At 38.8% G+C, this 16410-nt stretch overlaps 1 protein-coding gene across 13 annotated transcripts in view; it reads left to right on the top strand.

Moving 5' to 3' along the window:
- The window catches only part of LOC127662779 (neurexin-3a-like), a 467216-nt gene that overhangs the window by 111467 nt on the left and 339339 nt on the right, over window positions 1-16410 (top strand). For all 13 annotated transcript variants that reach the window (XR_007972918.1, XR_007972917.1, XR_007972916.1 and 10 more), the window contains exons 6-7: window positions 7295-7596; window positions 12433-12594. Coding sequence is in view for 10 of the 13 variants with exons in the window: in XM_052154109.1 (XP_052010069.1) it covers window positions 7295-7596; window positions 12433-12594 (464 nt within the window). In the remaining 3 variants the exon portion in view is untranslated. The remainder of the gene's footprint in view (window positions 1-7294; window positions 7597-12432; window positions 12595-16410) is intronic.

Genomic DNA, 16410 nt, shown 5'->3' with positions numbered 1-16410 from the left:
CAAAAATGTATACAAGTTATATATCTTCTATACAATTTATTATAAACAGTAATGAAACAATTCACAAGTTTGTGCTAAACACAGCCTAAATGTATTGAAATACACTGAACAAAGAATATTTTAAGAGGAAAATGCCAATTTCTTATGCATTTCTTGTGTGTAATATTGTAAATAGGCTACATACAGTCCTCCCCATGCGTTTAGGGGTATTAATGTTAAATTTTATTAGATTGATTCATGATTCATTTCCATGATGATCGATTATGAAAATGCCTGAACATAGGCATCCCTATTTCACCCAAAAATTAAAACAAACAAACAAACAAAAACGTATGTCATCTTTTAGTCACCATCTGAGGCTATCATTCTACTTAACTCATTTTGTGTTCCGTGAAAGAACGTCATATGGGTTTAGAACAATTCGAGAGTGAGTAAATGATTAAATTATTTTTATTTTGTCTATCATGGGAGGCTATATATCTGAGGGCACTGTGTGGTATATGGCAGTTTTGTTCTGAGGAGTTGAGAGGCCAATCGGTTAGAATGTTGCCTGCATCCTTTCACATGTGATTGACAGGTTGAGAGCTCTTACCTTGTAATGATCTCCTCCCCAAAACATGCTGGATTTAATGGCTTCCCTAACCACAATACTTTTCTCCACTCCTCGGCCTCTGACACCTTTACGCATGAGCACCTCTGACCATACCACTACCATCCGTCTCTGTGTGTATTGGAGGGAAAAAGCCATTAGTGGGCCATCACAATATGACTTGATAACAATCTCTGTCCCTGGTGCCAATTTGACTAATAATGATGTTTTCATTAAGATTTCATAATTCAGCACAATTGTTAACTCATACACAGCCCATAACCTTGCCCCTTCTTTCTGTTGGATTCCCCATTATAGACAAGATTAAGTACCTTTGCCCCCCCTGAGGATTTTCATTAAAAATCTATTCAGATAAGGTTTGTTTTGAAAGGAGTGCTGTGGCGAGAAAGAGACTGTGGGAATTGAGCTACTGTACTTAAACACTGCTTTGTGTGATAGTTCAGATTACAGACTTACAGAAACTTTATGGAGTGGAACATCTGAAAATAAAAACTAAGGAACGAATAAATGGAATTCTGTATTTTAATCTTGGTTGTGAACATCCGCTTGGTGAATATTGAATGCTACCTTTCTTGTTTGTTCTGCTTTTAAAAATGCAAAGACTGCCCACCCCAAAATAATGGCTAAATCGAAATAACAAACTTTTGGACTGTTGTCTAAAATGTGTAATGACATGTTTTTTCCCTGAATGTTGCATTTATTTTAGGCTTAGCCTCAGTGTCTCATTATTGAAGTCACCCCTGGCATGATGTATCTTGACGCGCCACATTTGAATGTACTTAAACGTGAACGATAATTCAGCAAATAACAGCAAATAACAATTCAAATTCCTGTCTATTTCTCACACAAAGCTATCATATGACTTCAGGTGGAGCTCAATAGCCTTTGTCCCCATTCAATTTAATTTTAGGTCAATTAGTTCTTTAAAAGATATTGAAGAGTTTTGTCAGCCACATCTTCCACAAACCCACATCGTACCAGCATGGGAAGGTGACTCTTAAGTATTCAAAGATCAAGATGAGTGGACAGGGTAACATTTGGCAGTAATGCAGAGCGGTGTCTTTAGTAAAAACAATACTCTGTTTAATTAATAATTGATCAGTACACTCTCTAGGCACTTAAAAAGCAGGGAAAGATCGCTGCGATGCAGTTACATTGCCGAATGGGTCAGGTGAATGGAGATAAGGTGTGGAGGAGCTATTTGAGGTCCCGTTCTTTCTGAAACACTCCGCTAACATTAGATGTACTCTGGGGAGTAATAATGCATCTGCCAAGGTGTCAGCACAACACATGAAATTGGATGGTGACTGCCTGTTTTTCAGCATCTACTTTTGGGGTCCACTAAAGAAACAAAAGCCATACGGGCCTTGACGACATTTGCATTTTTAGGTGAAAATTATTTTTAAAGGCTGACTTGTCGATTTTGACAAAATTTGGCTCTACAATCCCATGCTTGGGAATCTCTTCAGCTGTGTGGGATTTGCACCCCAATGCAGTCAAGTACATCTAACTGCCAGTTTCTGTCACATGGATCACACTCCACCCATTTCCTACTGGTCACATATTGTTCTTTCCCTCTGTCTGTCTACTCATCTTAAATTCTTCCTTTCCTACTTGTAAGAAGCAATATCTAAATCATAGCTCAAGATTTGCATAAGTACTACTGGATTGTGTGTGCACTGTTGTGAACAAATTTGTGTTAATGTTACAATAGTTTCTCCTATCTCAGTTTAATGTATAGAGACAACTATACAAGTAGGGCTGCAACTAACTCTTATTTTGATAATCGTTAGATATAAAAATAATCTAACGATTATTTGACTATTCAGCAATTATTGCGATGAATAATCATTAGCTCTTAAGCGACTATTCAGCTTGTGCCCAGACTTAAAATGTTGTATTAAACTTGCTTACTAACAATACAGAGGACAAAATCATCTTTTAAAAATATCTCTAAATGACATTCACTGAATTAAAGGGGAAAAAAAATACTTTTTATTAAGTTTAATTCAGTAAAAAATAAATAAATCGCTGCAAAAAATACTATTGTTATCAAGTGTTTTTGTCTTGATTTCCATTTATAATTGTCTAAATCCTTAAAACAATATACATTTACTAGAGAAGCAACATATAAGATATACTTGCTTTAACAGAATTTTTCCTAAAAATAAGTGTATTTTGCAGTATAGCTGCTAAAGTAAATGTTTGTTGTTTTGAATGAGCTTTAGATATTATTTTTGGAAAACAAGCCAAACTAAAAACAAATCAAAATGTATTTTGTTGCAGTGTATAATGGGGTGAAGACTACCCTCTCTCACCTTTGTTCACATCAATCTATCTTTAACTCACAAAAAAACCTCTCTCTTATTAATAAAGATGCATATTGCCAGTTTTCTTTACGATAAGATATATATACAGTGAAACATACAGTATATTATGTTTTAGTAAGTCGCGAGCCATCACGTTATAATCTAGCTGTAGCAAGCACGCGCTCGAGTGATGAGTGTCCCCGCACCAGAGTGTGCCTCATCCGGATGCAGTTTTAATCTCTCCCCCTTAGATCGGGACACTTCGCACAACTCATAGAAGAGGCACTGACCTCACAGTGAAATGGCAGTTTCAGAGTTTGTAGTTATTTGACCTGCTTCCTTATTATTTGAACTTTAATAAAGCTATAATGTGTTAAATATAACTGCATTAAATTTGTAATGTCGGGGTGTTTCCTTTAAAGAAACACAACATGCAAGTTTTGCTCCAGCTCCACTTATTTCACAATGAGAGTGCTCCTGTATTTACTTATTTTGTATTATTCCCACATACTTTGCGATCTACATCACCTGAAGCTGTTTGGAAAGTTTAGAGTGCATCTGGACTGTGAGCTGTTTTCTTCCTCTACTCAATCAGGCACGAGCTGCAGTGCTGCTCTCACTCGTCATCATTAGTTTCATATGATCTCATGTTACGTTAAATGAGATCAAATGACATTTCGACAACAACACATTTTTTATTGTCGACGTTGTCTATAACGTTGACTGATGGTTTCAGCACTATATACAAGTATGCCTAAAATATGTGATCACTGTTGCACTTTCAAAACATTACTTTGTTTGAGCAGCCTGAGAAAGCAACATGGGCTCAACTTGTGGTGTGAGTTTGGGGCAGGACTATTTGTATTCTGACTAATGTAAGACATTATTGATATTATGGATGTCAATATTTTTTGCAATTCCATTTGGTGTCATGACTGTAGCAGGAATTAATTGCTTCCCCTTTAAATCAGATTTATACATTCCATAATGTATTCCATAAGTTCTCTGTTGACTCTGCATTTTAAGCTGGGAATCGAGAAAGAATTTAACATTAAAAAAAATGAAACACATCAGTTTTAATGTTAGCACTACCAGCCAAAAATGCAACCAGCTGGAGCAGTACCCCATGTGCCTCCAATATGTTCCACTGTCAGTCACTATGCCTTGTGCTTTAACCGTGAGGTTATTACCATGTCAAGTGTATCACAGCTGGGCACCAGCACCAGTCCTGATGAGAAAATCAGCTCAGCAACTCTGCAGTCTGTTTAAGTCAACTCAGTCCAATGCAAAACAGGCAAATATGTCTTTAAGCAGGCCTGTTAAAACACATGCTGTTAAAAATGTCCGTAAATTTAACAGTAACAACTGTAAAAATGCTACAGTGAAAAAAAAACCATAAATTGGTTAACGAGAAGTTAACGTAAAATATGTTATATTTATTTCATATATTTAAAAAGACAATACATGTAGTTTTATGGTTAAAAACAAAAATTATATATAAAAAGTATGATTTTTCCTTATAATTAACAGTTAAAATGTATATTATGTTTAACAAAAGAGTACATGTATGGTAAATTATTGTTAAAATTATGGTAAAAAACAATATGGGAATAGTTATGTTTCTACTTATATACTTTGGGGTGTTTGGTGTTATATTTGATGTGGTTTAGTTAATGTTTATTGCATAATCTTAATTTCACATGTATTACTCTGATAGTGTTGTGTTTTTGTGAGTAATACTGAGCACTGTCTCTACATGTTTAGTGGTCATTGCTCCTGAAAGTTCCACATTTGATGAACTTCATGTCATCATGTGCCCTTTTGCAATTACTATGGTGATTAGCAATACATTATAAAGTGAAAAGCTGACATTTACAGTTAATTTAGCCACTGATGTAAATGTACCGTGTTAGTTTGGAAGAACTGTCTCGTAGATATTTATTTATGTCGGCTCTGCACAGCCATGGCTTGGTGATTTATGGACTGTGGACCAGGGGGACCAGGAGTGAACTTATTTCCATAAATGTGGATGCAGTAGATTATCTACTCTGAATGCCAATGAACAATGGCCAATGATCTTTTTCAACTTGAATTTAGCATGCATTCATGAGAGCGACATCTAAATGCTGTTATAAAGGAACATTATGTTGTATGTTGTAATTAGGAAGAATAAAACTCTCTTACATTGTATGAATTTAGTCTTTTGTTGTGTCATTCAAGTAGTAATACGCAGCTAATGTATATTGGCCAGGCTATGAAATAAAATGACATTAATAATAAGTTTAATAATAAGTTTTATTTATATAGCGCCTTTCCAGAGCTCAAGGACGCTTTACAATAGACAAGCAACAATAAAGGCAGAGGACAAAGACAGCAGACAAAACAACAGCAGGTAGATAACAGTGAAGGTACAGAAAATGAGAAGGTTAGGTAGATGGGACAGCACCCAGCGGAAAAAAAAACAAAAAAAAAAACAGTACAACTTAAGAGTTATAACATTCAGCAAATAAGTGAGTTTTGAGCATGGATTTGAATTCAGAGATAGTGTTAACAGAACAGAGTGATCGGGGTAGAGAGTTCCATATTTTGGGTGCTACAACACTGAATGATCTGCCCCCATCGAAACAAGGCGATGCCAAGGGACGACGAGAAGGCTAGAGTCGGAGGATCGTAGAGAGCGAGTCGGTGCGTAGGGGTGAAGCAGATTACAGAGATAGGAGGGAGCCAAGCCGTGCAGAGATTTAAAAGTGAGAAGGAGAATTTTGAATTTGATACGGTAAACCACAGGAAGCCAGTGAAGATCATGCAAAATTGGGGTGATATGTGCAGAACGCTTGGTGTGGGTGAGTATTCTGGCAGCAGAGTTTTGAATGTATTGCAATTTGGAAATGGAGCTAGCAGGAAGGCCAATAAAAAGTGCATTGCAATAATCGAGGCGTGATGTGATAAATGCATGGATGACAGTTTCAGCGTCTGAGATACTGATGAAGGGACCGGAGCTGAGCGATGCGACGTAGATGAAAGAATGCTGATTTAGTGATAGAATTAATGTGAGAATGGAAAGATAGAGAGGAGTCAAAGATTACACCAAGACTTTTAACAGTACTAGATGGTTTGATGTGAGAGCCAGCAAACTCGCGAGGTGAAGTTAGTAGGAATTTTGTTAGTGAGTGACGGAGGTCCGGTAAAAATAATCTCAGTTTTGTCCATGTTAAGTTTTAAAAAATTTGAATGAAGCCAATCTTTTATTTCATGCACACAAGCAGAGATTTTGTCAGTTGTGATAGATAGAGTCGATGTACAGGTAGTATATAATTGAATGTCGTCAGCGTAAAAATGATAATTAAAACCATGACGGCGAAGGATCTGACCAAGAGGTATTATATAAATTATGAATAGTAATGGCCCTAAAACGGATCCCTGTGGGACACCTTGCTTCAGGGGGACAGTAGGTGAGTGAAAATCTTGAACTGAAATGTAGAACTGTCTATCAGAGAGATAGGAAGAAAACCAAGAAAGAGCAGCACCAGAAATACCCACATCCAAAAGACGAGAAATGAGTAGTTGATGGGAGACAGTATCGAAGGCAGAGCATTAGGCTATTTTGAGATATTCGGCATTGGCCAATAACTTCATATGCTTGGCCAGTTAACTGAGGTGTTTCCTTTTGTCAGTTATTGTTGTTACCTTTTTCATTTTAGTTGTTTCATGAATCATTTTGTGGCTCATAATTGTTTTACTTTTAAAATCTTGCTAAAAAGCCAATAATGTGATGTTTATTTGCAGGCTGGCATACTATATGCAGATTTAGTTCTGGTGATGGTAGTGGGGTGGGGATCTTTTATCCAGGGAAATATTGCTAAAAATGTTCAATAGCTTTTTTTGTAGCCAAACTATAAGGTAATTTGCCATGTAGCAATCAAAGTTAAATCAGAGTTAATTCTGTTACTATTAGCCCCAGTCTCCTTTATATGTTATGGACATTATATCACCATGATCACCCTGCTGTCTAAATATGGCATCTATGGTATCAGCCATCCATATTTTTCAACTGGTTACTGGACTTTAGCAAAAATAAGCTTTAAAGAGACAGATCTAATTTGAGATGATATCACTGATGATCTCACCTTATTTATGGCTTTAGATACACAAACTCTGTGTAGTGACTACCCGAATTGCCTCATTTTGCCTTACCACATCATGTCTCATTTTGTATCATCTGGCCTGGTCTTATTTGCTGTGACTCTTGCTCCGTCAGTGTCAAATCCCAGCAATTTGATTGCTCGTGAAAGCATTTCCATAGCTAGCATTCACGTTTGTTTTGTTTCAAGATGTTCCACTAACATTTCCACTCTTCATTTGTGTTCTCTTACAGCACGAGAAGAGAATGTGGCCACGTTCCGAGGTTCTGAATACTTCTGCTACGACTTGTCTCAGAATCCCATTCAAAGCAGCAGCGATGAGATCACACTGTCTTTCAAGACTTGGCAAAGAAATGGCCTTATCCTCCACACAGGCAAATCTGCTGACTACGTCAACCTGGCCCTGAAAGATGGGGCTGTTTCACTGGTCATCAACTTAGGCTCCGGAGCCTTTGAAGCCATTGTCGAACCCGTCAATGGCAAATTCAATGACAATGCCTGGCACGATGTGAAAGTCACACGCAACCTTAGACAGGTAACGCTAAAGAGACGCACCTTCTTATTTACAGGCAAAAAATACTGTGCACTCTACAAACTAAATGCTATGTTTTTGTATTATTAGGGGAAAGTTCACACAAAAATTTAAATTCTGTCATCACTAACTCACCCACATGTTGTTTCAGACACAAATGACTTTTTTTTGTGCAACACAAAAGGAAATGTTTGGCAGTATGAATGTCTCAGTCACCATTCACTTTCATTACATCCTTTTTTCATACAAAGAAAGTAAAACGTGACTGATGCTGTAATACTGCTTAACATCTCATATGGGTTTGGAACGATATGAAGTAAATGATGACAAAATTAAAAACAATTTGTGAACCATCCTTTTAAGTTCTTCAGTTTGCCAACACAGCTATTTCTTCTCTGCATTCTTCTACCTTGCCTCATGTTTGCCTCCTCAGGCAGTTACCTCTGTCTGAAGCTCTCAACAATGTGATGGCTTCAAGAGGCTGTCTTTCTCACCTCTCTACATTTTCACCTTGCATCTCCAAATAGGCTGTCTTATCAGGGCAGCAGGGAGAGGCTCCAACCAACCTCAACCGTTCCATTTACCCACAGCCAATCTTTGTTGAACTGTTAAATCACTAAGCGCGCTGCATTTTAAAATATGTAAATATTTAGGGTGGTTTTGCCCATCAGGAGTAAAATGATGTTGCTTTTGCGTAGGCGTGTGTGGAGACACAAGTGCACATGAGCACTAGCTATTTCAGCTTTCAGATCCATTAGGAGTGTGACTTGTTTTATTTAAATTTTTTTCTTGATTTGTTTAATAGCTGTTTTACTAGCAAGCCAAAAACATGCATTAGAGACACTTTATACAATTCCCAGAGGCAAGTCAAAAACTATATGCATCAAAACAAAGAGCCAGTTAGATAGAGGTCACCGGTCACATTCGTTTAAGCGAGGGTAGCAGAAAACAACATGTTGTGAATCATTAAATAAGACTTAAAAATAGAAGCTTGACATTTGTTGATGAAAGAAAACAAACAGCATTCTGATTTTTTGTATTTTTTTTTAGGGCTTTTCAAGTGAGTATGTGATTCAAATTCTTGCTAATAAGTAGGGATGTCCCAATAAAACATTTTTTGAGAATGAGTACGCGTACCGATACTTTTGTTTTTGGTAGTAGACGATACCGTGTCTTATTTTCTTTTTATTTTTTATTTTTTTTGAACTCCATATTAACATTTAAATCTCATCATAAATTGTGTTTAAATAAATACAATAATTTAAAATGTAATCAAATGAAAGTATAAAAATTAATTTTCAACATGATTTTTTATCAAATTAAGTGATTTTATACAGAACCTCTCTGCACAATCCAAAATACAGCATTGGAGTCATTTTTGTCAAATAAAGTGCTGCATAACAGAACATCACAGATGCGAGATATTGCTTAAATATAATACAATTACAATTGATTTATTATTGAAATTATTATTTGTAGTATTAAAAAAGTGAATATTGTACAGTAGTGATACATTTCTGTATTTTAATTGAGCTTTTATTTTGGCAGAGCTTTTATTTTGTAGTGTTTCCGTGTTGTTCTGTCCAAGGAGCTCTGATGTTTTGATGGTAGCTTCCAACTCTGGAAAAGCCAGTTGCTTCCTCACTCAAAAGTGATTATTAAACCACAAAAGGCTGCTATTTAAATAAATAAATATGTAGTCTGTGGGTGCCTTGCACTAAAAAGTGAAAAAGCGCTCTGCCTTCTATCATCTTCTACAAACAGAGTGTGCAGTGCTCCTGATGGTGTTTTGTTGGGCTGCCCCCTAATAGTCGACCAAACGTTAGTCCATGAGAAGAGTTTTGGTGTTGGTTGCAGAAAATAAAACTCCACAGGAAACTGACAAACAATGGCATTACTGCTGGTTGGACACTAGGTGGTACTATGGGGTAGTTTTCGTTAAGCAGGGTTGGGGTTAAGCCTCCACAGTAAAGCAAGACACCATGTTTAAAACTTTTAACTTTATTTTTTATTTATTTTAACTAAAAATGTAAATGAATCTGGAAAAAAATTAAGTGCAGTTAAAATGTGTGTTTTTCAACTTTTTGAAAGATTGCTTCACAACAGTTGTAAAGGGCAACATCTTTTTGGCAAAGAACCTACTTCTTCTGTACATTATCTACTGGCCGGGTATTTAGTGTCCAGGAAAATATATTGTGTGTGAATAAATTTGTTTTGTTCCTCTTTATATATATATATATACATATATATATATATATATATATATATATATATATATATATATATATATGCAAACAAAACAAATGTATTTATTTATAAATCGCAATATCTAATTTTACCCCTGGGCTGAGGGATCGTGAATATTCTTGCTTTAGTAATTTTGCATTGAAAATTAAATTCATTTATTTAAAAAATTTAAAACTCAAATATATTTCTAAATTCAAATTGCACTCCAAATGAAACGAAAAAGCAATTAAAATAATGAATTGTCCAAAATAAGTACCCACCTTTTCATTTACCATCAGGCAAGTATCCATCTAAACATGCAGGTGGAAAATTACTAACACCAATGAAGACATAAAAACAAATATAAATGTAAACATGATAATTATAAATATGATAATCACTGAAATATAAATCATGGTTTGAGGTTAATGTGTTTTTGTATTATTTTATGTTTTAATCACAGATAAGCTGCAAAGTTGTGGTCACAATTAACTGCTCTGTGGAAAAAAAGCAAACTGAACTCAAGCACTCCCTAAGCTGAGATATCTGAGGCCCTTTGCAGCACTCATAGATGGTACTGTTCTTGCCAAAAAAAAATAATTCAGAAGACAAACAAAGAAAGAATGAGAACCTTTTACATTCCACGAGACTGCACGATATAAATCTATATATATATATCTATATATATATATATATATATATATATATATATATATATATATATTTAAGTAATTCAATTAATATCATAAATGTGCGACAACTAGTTCGACTAATGGCTCAAACTAACGTGTACTAGTCGACTTGGAAAATCTTTGGTCGGGGGCAACCCTAGTGTTTTCCATGTATGAGACACTCACACTTAAAATAATATAATAATCATCACATTAAATCACATCTTTTAATCACATTTAAATAATCTCTCTAGGACATGACCTGATTTTAATTTGTGTGCTGAATATTTATGTAATGACATTTGCATGTCAGATGGTGAAGTTTTTTGGTATTGGAGCATTTTTTGAGCATGATTTCATGTACAAAGTGCAGGATCGTACTCAATACGGTATCGGGACATCCCTACTAATAAATGCCTCAACCTTGTGAAATGCTCTGGAGAACCCCCAAGTCCACTCTCTTTCTTGATATTTTTTCTTCTCCACCTATTCTTACTCTCATTCATATATGCTTTGCCTGTCTATAGATTATATTGTTTGAATTCAGACTAACCACTCATGGTCTTCAATCTACTAACAAGCAACTACACTAATATGTTAACCATCATGACATCATTTGAGTTTATTCCATTTTATTAACAACCCCTTTGTATATTGTTTAATTTCCTTTCTTCCCCTTTTTCTCAAAGCATTCAGGTATTGGACACGCTATGGTAAACAAACTACATTGTCTGGTAGATATCATTCATATTATCCATTTTTGGGGGTTTACTGTGTGTTTCCTTGGACTTCTTTCTTTCTTTCCCTTTTTTGGGGGTTTCATGGCATCATGAAAAATAGGCAGACTGGGGTTTGTATTTCTGGGATTTCCTCATTTTTTATTTCCATTATCCTCATCCCATCCGATCTTTCTTTCTTTGATATTCCTCTTCAGCTCAAGTTTTTTGAAAGTTTTAATCTATTTAAAAAGGCTTGATTTTATATTTTTTTATAAGATATTGTCAAAAAAACTGGCAGAAGCTTTCCAAATCAAAATAGTGACAAAGTGACAAAAAACAACAATAGAAAAATGAATCAAAAATGAATAAAAAAGCTACTTCAGCACAGGAGCTCTGACAGTTTATTCCAGTAGTTTGTGCATGCTAAACCAACCCATTTATGCTTTAATGCGTCTAGATTAGTCTGTTTTGCAGAATTTTACTAACACCTAATATCTCATTTAAGCAAACCAGCACCTGGTCAGTATGTGCTGTCCTCTGTGTAGTGATGAAGGTCATGAGTTCCTGTGTCTTCCCTCATTACCCCTCATGGTTTTGTCTTGTGTGCTTCTTCCTTTTGCATTCTGCCTTTGCTTGATTGTGATGCATGTTACATACTTGCAGATGTTGAATCCCTTAGGTGAACCTCTTATTAGAATAAAAACACCTGACTTCTTTGTTGCATGCTCTTTTCTGGTAGTATGTACTGTATTAGTGTTACAACAAGCTAATTTTGAATGCATGCATATATGTGAACTAATCCTAAATGTACAGAATTTAAACTATAACAAGCACAAGCAAATTGTCCATGTTTTGTTACATAACACTAACCCCTCAAATTCAACAAATGTCCCGACCCAGATAATTAATTTCTAACACCATCAAAGATAAAGAAAATAAGCTGCCAAAATATTTTCTTTACCTGTCCTTTGTAAGCCTGGACAAGAACTGTCTACTTAATACAATACCAGACAAAACAAGAGCTGTCCACTCAATATAATTCAAGACAAAACTGTTTACTTAAAATACCAACTGTTTACCAAAGTCTAGGTGTTTGGTATTCAATTTGCAGACAAATGACAGACCTCAATCGAGATCAAAGCGATTCCTGGTAGAACGACCATCGCATCCGAGATGTTCATGAACCGATCTCTCCCTCCTCTTTTGTTTTTCCCCTCAAACAGGTGACTATATCAGTGGATGGGATCCTCACCACCACTGGCTACACTCAGGAGGACTACACCATGCTTGGCTCGGACGATTTTTTCTATGTTGGAGGAAGTCCAAGTACAGCGGATTTACCTGGGTCACCTGTCAGCAACAACTTCATGGGTTGCCTGAAAGAGGTAGGGGGGCCTGTCTAGACGAACTCCTTCACTGTCTTTAAGCTACTAAAAACATTCATACATCATATTACCATGTCATTGTCTGGGCTGAGAGAGAGAGAACAAGTTAGAATTGACCATCTGAGCAGGATAATACATTCAGTACAGCTTATCTTGCAAAAAGAATAGGGTAGACAATGTAACCCATATTGTGTTTCTCTAATGAAATTCACTGGAGTTATACATTTTTGCTCCGACGTGAAATTGTTTCAGGCGTATTTAATATGAATTTTCAATTGTGGTGAATCATTTGATTAAGGTTCCACAGGCCAGAAAATAATGTTTGGTGATTGGTTGAAATGAGACTTTGCATAATGATATGCGTTATGCTCAAAAGGTAACTCCAGATACGCTATAAGTCTGGAGGAGAATTGGACGCAATATTGAAAAGACATCTATTAGTGCCAAATAAAGCTACACCTAATGCAGTAAATGCACAATGGCCAGACTCTAGGGTGAATCACAAAAACATATCCTAGTCACATTTCACCAAAAATCCTAATGAAAACCCCCATATATATAAAAAACTATGCCTATTTTCCACAATTGTAATTTAATTCTCATCTGGAAGTTTTACTTTTCTTAATAAATTCCAATTATTCTAAATGGTAATTATCATTAGAAGTCATCTACAATCACATGAAGTTTTCTTATTTTTTTATTTTGTTCTGTTAAATTTGGAATGAAACATGACCTTGACAGATTTTGTGAGATTCACCCTCTAAGAGCCATGACACTGCTTGTAAGATGTCTTTCCTTTTAACCAGCTGTTCATTACCACATTTCTCAATCGTCCTGGTCTGGATAACATTATCAGCAAATGGATTGATCTTTAATTTAGTTAGAAATAGGCAATTACTGTGTTGTGAGGCTGCCGGCGTGATCCATCATTGATTCATGCTGAACAAACAGCAGACAACAGAACCTCCTTTTCACAGAGTGTTATAACAGCCTATCTTTTAATGACCTGCCATCAAGCTATCATTGCCAGTTTGATCTCCAACCGGCCCTCCTATAGCAGGGCTAAAAACTCGATTTCTAGGCATTTGTGTAAAAAAACTTTTGCATTTGCACTTTACTGTGCTGAGTTTCGGAAAAGTGCCACCATTGTTAGAGATTACAGTAATCAGTCTCAAACATTCTGCAACATAGCAAATGGTTATGTAACACTTGCTATGGTGTTAGCAGGGTGAACAGGGTTTTAAGAGTCACTCGATACAGAGAAATCAGAATCTACACATTCTTCACCCACAAAAAGCAGCCATAAAGAAAGAAAAATGCACCTGATAGGCTAAGGTTAAGGATGAAAAGGAATTATGTTAGGGATGTGCGAGACTAGTCGACTAAACTATTCTGATATTGCTAGTCGACACTTGAATTACTAGATGGTTAATATTTAACCCCATTAAACTGATCAACATTTTTACAGAGGCTGCACTTAAATGACTGTCATATTAATGTAAAATGTTTTAAATAGAATTAATAATACAAATATTATTTAAAAAAAGAGGATACCTGGAGCAGATACCAAGTTTAACTTCACCTCAGGCTGCACGTGCTTTTTTCCTCTCTCGCTCAAGGCGCACGCAGGAAAATGTCCTCTCGCCAGACAACTCAGCAAAGTAGTTATGAAATCACTTTGGTGGAAGTGTGGTAATCGGATTTCCAAATGTTTGAAAGACCCTAAGGATGTTTTTACATTTGAGTTTTCTTTAAATCTCTGCGTGATTGTACGTTATTTTTCTGCTGAGCAGGCTTTTTCAAGGGCAGGAAAGCCGCCGCAGGTGAGTCAACTCCTGTTTTTCACCAGACATTGTCGACATGTTAATTTTGCTCATCAAAAAATGTATGCTTTTGAGTAAGTAGCCTAGACAATTACTGTTCCCCTTCTGTCGCTCTCTCCACGTTGTGTCGGAGAAGCTACACTAGGGGTCTCTCTTGAGCGCCGATATTCACCTCTGATCTTATTGAAAAGGGCCAATGGGAGTTGGCAGTCAGTATTTGCATACCCGCCCCCGGACATACGGGTATTTAAGCGGGGCAAATACGGGAGTTCATTCAGAAAATGTCTTCGGAGCCGATGGTCTGTCTGCAGTTTGCTGCGAGTTACACGCCACTTAAACGTTCCTGTTTTCCTCTGACGATCTGCATGCTGTTGGATCTTGACGGCGCACAACAGCGGCTTTCTCCTTCTCAGTGCACGGCGTGCATTGTTGCCCCTGAGCGCTCGACAGCGCAGACACGCATCACACACACACTGTGTATTAAAAGAGTTTTTACTAAAAGAGTAATTTTCTCTAAAAGAGCAAACACAGCGGCGTTGAACGTCCTTTTAAGGACGCGTCTTTTTCAAGATGCCTTTCCGCCCCTGTGTCGTTCCTGGATGCGGTAGAGTGCTCTCTGCTTCAGACGGCCACAGGCGCTGTCTCGTGTGTTTGGGCCGCGATCACACCGAGGTGGCGTTTGTGGATGGTTCATGTTCTCACTGCGAGAACATTACCATGACCACGTTGCGGTCGCGGCTCGCTTTCAACAGAAAGCAAGCCACCCCAGCTGCACCCCGCATTGCTCCTTCTTCCCACGGGATTAAGGACGGTGCGGTTGGCGCTGGGGGCGATTTGGGGGCGGCAGCGTGTGCAGTTTCGCCAGGTAGCCCCCCGCGAACCTCCTGTTCCCGACACGCTGGTCTCCGTCCACGCTCGCGGCGATAGCGGCTCGCCTCACGGCCCGGCTGTCTATCCTCCCGAGTCCGAAGCAGATGAGCTCGCCGCTGCATCAGAGAGTGCGGTGTCTGATGCCGAGGACTCCCCTGGACTACCGCCTTCGGGCCAGCAGGCCCAGGCTGAGGCCGACGCTCAGATGTCCGAAATGCTTGCCCGGGCCGCCTTGAGCGTGGGGTTGGACTGGAACCCTCCATCCTCCCCACAGCCTTCTCGGTTGGATGATTGGTTCCTGGGGACAGCGCGCCGTTCGCGGCCTCGCATTCCCCCGGTCCCTTTCTTCCCGGAGGTGCATGATGAGCTGACATCTACGTGGAGAGCCCCGCTTTCCGCTCGTCTAGGTGCCACCCGCTCCACTCTCTCCACCCTCGACGGCGGAGAGCGCCACGGGTACGACGCGATTCCCCAGGTTGATAAGGCAGTTGCGCACCATCTATGCCCCGGTAGCCCTACCTCCTGGCGGGGTCGCCCCATACTCCCATCCAAGCCCTGTAGGACAACATCCTCGCTTAACGCGAAGGCCTACACTACGGCTGGACGCGCTGCCTCCGCTCTGCATGCGATGGCCCTCCTGCAAGTCCACCAGGCCAAAGCTCTCAGAAACATGCACGGGGGTGGACCTGATCCTGATGTGCTGCAGGAACTGCGCTCAGCGACCGACCTCGCCCTGAGAGCGACGAAGGCCACAGCGCAGGCACTCGGACAGACGATGGCCACCCTAGTGGTCCAGGAACGCCATCTTTGGCTCAACCTGGCCAAGATGCGTGAGGCTGACAAAAACCGCTTCCTGGACGCACCTGTCTCCCAGATTGGCCTTTTCGGTGACACCGTCGAGGACTTCGCCCAACAGTTCTCCGCGGTGAAGAAGCAGGCGGAGGCCATTTCAGCACATCATGCCCCGCCGCAGACCTGCCGCAACGGGCCCTGCCCGTCTGCCCGCCGAGGCGTCCCCCTGCGAGGAAACCAGCTCCTGCTCCGCCTCAACCTGGGCCCAGCTCTCAGCCCCAGCGTCGAGCACTCCGCAGGCGGCGACGCCTCCTGTCTCCACGAACCCCTC

This window comes from Xyrauchen texanus, chromosome 22 (genome assembly GCF_025860055.1).
Source record: "Xyrauchen texanus isolate HMW12.3.18 chromosome 22, RBS_HiC_50CHRs, whole genome shotgun sequence".
Classification (NCBI taxonomy): Eukaryota; Metazoa; Chordata; class Actinopteri; order Cypriniformes; family Catostomidae; genus Xyrauchen; species Xyrauchen texanus.
Note: the sequence above shows the minus strand (reverse complement) of the source record. Positions and strands in the feature narration are given on the sequence as shown.